The sequence below is a fragment of the Vollenhovia emeryi genome, unplaced genomic scaffold (assembly GCF_000949405.1).
Source record: "Vollenhovia emeryi isolate VEMERY1.0 unplaced genomic scaffold, V.emery_V1.0 DF939771.1, whole genome shotgun sequence".
In the NCBI taxonomy this organism is placed as follows: domain Eukaryota; kingdom Metazoa; phylum Arthropoda; class Insecta; order Hymenoptera; family Formicidae; genus Vollenhovia; species Vollenhovia emeryi.
Genome location: NW_011966595.1, coordinates 1 through 4,488, shown reverse-complemented (window position 1 = coordinate 4,488; position 4,488 = coordinate 1). Strand labels below are relative to the sequence as shown.

The window sequence follows — 4,488 nt, the reverse complement described above, 5'->3', positions numbered from 1 at the left end:
GTTGCCGCCTGCCGATCCCGGGAGAGCCGAGGTGCCGGTGAGATCCTCCTCCGTCTGTTTCGCCCCGTACGATCGCGTCCGGGCCCGGGTTGTTCTGTCGCCGCCGGGAAAATTTCGCGTTTGGTGTCACCCGGGCTGCGGCCCGTTGGCTTTAGAGTTTTCCTTGGTGTCCCGGTCGCGGCGACAAGCAACCGCGGTTACCCCGGAGCCTGCAGGGCACAGGCCGCGTGTGAGAGTGTGTGTGTGTGTGTCCGAGCCGAGGGTCGCGGTCGCGGGAGTCGTGTCCGCCGCTCTGGAGATTCGCGGCGCGAGATTGCGTTGCGCGAGATCACGCGGGGTACGCAGGCCGCGGGAGTGTCGCGTGCATGCGTGGCGTGAAGGAGTCGCGACGACCGCGAGAGTACGAACGGCGGTGTGAGTGTTTGCGATACCCCGAGCCGCTTCCGCCGTTGTCGGTGGCGGGTTTCGCGCGGACGGCGCGTCCTAGGCGAGATCCCCTGCCGACCCGCGCGGCCGACGCGGCCGGGCGAGAAGACCGTAGTTAGCCGTCGGGGACTGCCCGGCGGAAGTTACGTTTTGCACGTCGTTGTAAGACGGGCCGATCCGTCGGCCCGGGTACCCAGTCTCGCGGGCTAAGCGCCTCGGCCGAGTGTTGCTCGTAAAAATTTGCGTAATTCGTGTCCTAGTAATTCGGGAATATTTGCGTGTGCGACGGTACTCGTACCGTTCGCGAGGAAATTATTGTCGAGTGCGTCCGTGTCGTCCGAGTAGGGTTTATCGCGTACGGCTAATTACTGCCGTTGAGTTCGCGCCGGATTGTTCCGTGTCGCCGAGAGTATCGCGGCGTGTTGTTTTCCCCCGATCTCGGGGCTCGAATTATTGTCGCCAGCGACGCCGCCCGCTATAGCGGCCACTCAACCGGCGTGTGAACGCCGCCTGGTATTAAACCCAATTTTATTTATATTATGTTTTCGGTGTTTCTTTTCGTGTACGTCTCCCTCCGTGTGTTTCGTCCGTCGCGTGAGTTCCTCGAGTCCCGTAGCCTCTGGAATCTTGGCGGCAACCACCGCCCCGCCCCTCTACCGTTAGGCGAGCTAGCCTGCCCGTGACGAGGGCCGCTCCATCTCGTTCGTGCGATTTCGCGAGTTTCGCGACGTGACGCGTGAAAGACCGCGTCTGGCGCCCAACCTTCGTTTCGCGTGGAGCTTTCGGTCCGCGGCACGGTACGCGCGGAGCTCCCGAGATCCTGCTCCTTTCCAGCGCGTTATCATTTCCCTTTTGAGTTTTTGACGACGACTCGATCCGTCCGTATCCCGCGCTTCTCGCGCCCGGCGACCACACTCCCCGTCGCCGGCGCGCCTTCGCCTAAGATCCGCGCGCGACAGCGAGAGCGGGTCGGCAACATCCGTCCGTCCGCGTATAACGGGAGGGCGGAAGGACTTTAAAGAAGAGAGAAAAGTTCGTCGCAATACATATGATTATATGTGAAAATTTTTTCCCGGGAACTTTTCTGTCAGAGCAGAATGTTCGTATACGTATCTTCTTCAAATGATTTCGAGAATCGGGCCCCTGCTTACTGGATAGGGAATCACCACGCAGTTAGAAGTGACGCGGTAGCCATTTAACATATTGTGTTTTAATATGACAAATTTTATTTTATTAAAAAATTTCTTATTTACTATAACAGGAATATATGGAGGTTGTGGATTAGACTAACTTACATTTACAAATAAAAATAGGTGAAATAAAGATTTATTTTGTTCGGATATATAGTATAGTATAGTATAGTATAGTATAGAGTATAGTAAATCACAATCACATTTTTCTGCAATATTTTTTATTTTCTTCCTTTGGCATTTCGCAGCCATGATCTGAGAGACTTCAATGCTTCACTAAGATCACTTTCTTCAAATTTTAATAACAATGTACCTTAAAAATATCAAAAACAGATATAGATCAACACTTTCCAAATAAAAAATACAGGAATTAAATAATTATAATTACCAACCTTGTACCAATTCCCATAATTTTGTAGATTTGAACGACAATTTAGTTCCATGACCATCAAAATTAAACTCTTGGGCAAGAGAATTAGTCATAAGATTTGACATAAGTTTAGGAACTGCTCGAACCTCATCATTTCCCAAAGAAAGAGTCTTTAAATAATAACACTGAAAAAAATTATGATACAGAAATCAATACATATAAAAATCATTATACCTTACAGTACCAAGTAAATATATTGTAATTAACAACGAATAATAAATAATAAGACCTGCAATACTCTCTACAAACTTATATTTTCTTTGAATAAAAAAAACAAGAAAGTGTTAAGATAAAAAGTATAGACCGGTATTCATAGTCCGATCTTATATTTAAGATCGTCCTAAGTTTATTTTAAAATATTGTATGGATTATTTCATTGGCTACGGAGTATTTAAAAAAATCTTAAAACGATAAATTATAATTAAATATAAGATCAGACTATGAATACCGACCACAAAATGTTGTGTAAAGGCAATAATGATTCCAATAGTACACCTAAGTTGTGCAGTAATAAAATTGTAAATCTAATAGATATAATTGTTTTGTACTTCAAATAATTTTTATTAAGAGTACACTTTTTTATATTAAAATTCTGCAACAATGAAATACTTTTTCTGTTATACTATTTTTTAGTTTATATTGTAGCTTTAAATAAAAAATAATTAGTTTTATAAAGTTATTTCTAATTTAGACCTTAGTAATGTTTAAAAAATGTTGCCATTATTAAAATTAAAGTTATCCGAGGTAACTTTATTAAATTAAATATTAGTTATAAAAGCATATATAATACTCACGGTATTTGAAAGATGCATGTCGTTCGAAAGAAATTTTTCAAATATTTGAAACTGTTCTACAGTGTCTAAAGGAAGTGCAGGCAAGTTTGGAGGTTTAGAGATGATTTTTTCCTCTGGTAATAATATTCGGTTTATTTTAGACTGGTTTATTAATATCATATCAAGTTTTGCTCTCATGTTGTCAACCTTTTGGTCCAATTTAGTCAAAAATTTATCTAAATTTAAACGTAATAATTAAATCACTATTAATATTTAACAAAACACAGAAATAAAGCATTAAGGCTCCTGGGCCCTTACTTGGAATTATGGGAAATATGACATCAGAAGCGAGAAAATACACGTTGGAAATTCTTGCATTATATTATCAAATAGGTAATTTGTTGAAATTACACTTTAGATCGCTTTAGCATACTTGTAAAATATACCAATAACTAAAATTACCAAGACGTAACTTGTGTAGTAGGAAAGTATATTGTCTACTTCTTTTCACACTGACAAACCATATGTTTGTGTGTTAATGTGTCTAGGTTTGTATCACGTTCAGTTTACATTATTTACTAACTGTCAAGAGAAAAAGAGTTAATTTCTGGAATATTCTACAAGTGTGCTAAAGCGATATAAAGCATAATTTCAACCAAATTTCTTTTGAATACAACGCAAGAATTTTCAATATGTATTTTCTCTCTCCTGACGTCATATTTCTTATAATTCCAAGTGGGGACCCAGAAGCCTTAAGAAATAAAAATTTAATGTATTTTATTAAAGTTTTAGATGATGTTCGAGACAATCTATAAAAATGCAATGCATTATTACTAATATATGCACATTATACTACTATATTTTATATATGTATATTATTATATAAGTAGTAGTACCTGTAGTCAATTTTGATGTCAATGTATTTTGTGATGTCAACGTATTCTGTGATGAAGATTGTGAGAGTTCATCAGGTTTATCAGGTTTATTTCCAGTTTTTTTATTCTTTCTCTCTTCAGCAACAACAAATTCAAACTCTCTGGTTGGTGATTTTTCATGTACACTGTCACTTATAGATGGACTTATAGAAAGATACAGATTTTGAGTCTCGTCTAGTACAGGCTGAGAAAGACATTGATTGTCATTTAATATCTCATTGTCAGTGTTACTGTGTGATAGCGGATGTGGTAATTTTTTAAAATGTTGCACATTCGATGGTGACAATATTGACGGCGACTGTGGTTCAGACCTGCTACTTCCGCTTGTTTCAGGAGCCTTTTCTTGTACTTTGGAGCACGATATACTATCAACTGTCTTCTGTTTCAACTTAATAATATTTTCTAAAGACATTGCTTTTTTCCGTTGTTCTGCTTTGATAGCTGCTTGCTGCCTAATATTAACAATTCTATCCAGTAACTTGTGTTTATTATGAACAGCTGTTGTTGATGCTGGGACAAGAGTAGTTGTCTTTCCTTTGTTTTTGTTAGAAACAATTATCAGCGGAGCAACATTTTCTTTGGATGTAACATTGGAAGACTTTGTCATAGAAGACAGACCAGGAGAAAATAGTGGTGGAGGAGGAACTGACATCTTTGACTTTAATTTACTCTGTTTCCTCTTTTTAGTAGAGTCAGAGTCAGATGAATCGGAAGATGAAAATTGATTCAGGACT

General features: G+C 40.3%; 1 protein-coding gene across 1 annotated transcript; it reads right to left on the bottom strand.

The window, feature by feature from the left end:
• Nucleotides 1-1,683: 1,683 nt before the first annotated feature.
• LOC105556799 lies at nucleotides 1,684-4,460 on the bottom strand. The gene is made up of 4 exons (XM_012003909.1): nucleotides 3,716-4,460; nucleotides 2,841-3,055; nucleotides 2,009-2,171; nucleotides 1,684-1,929 (listed from the first exon to the last, which is right to left on the bottom strand). Exons 1-4 carry the CDS (start codon nucleotides 4,404-4,406, stop codon nucleotides 1,838-1,840), a joined length of 1,161 nt encoding a protein of 386 aa, XP_011859299.1. The 5' UTR covers nucleotides 4,407-4,460; the 3' UTR covers nucleotides 1,684-1,837.
• Nucleotides 4,461-4,488: the final 28 nt, after the last annotated feature.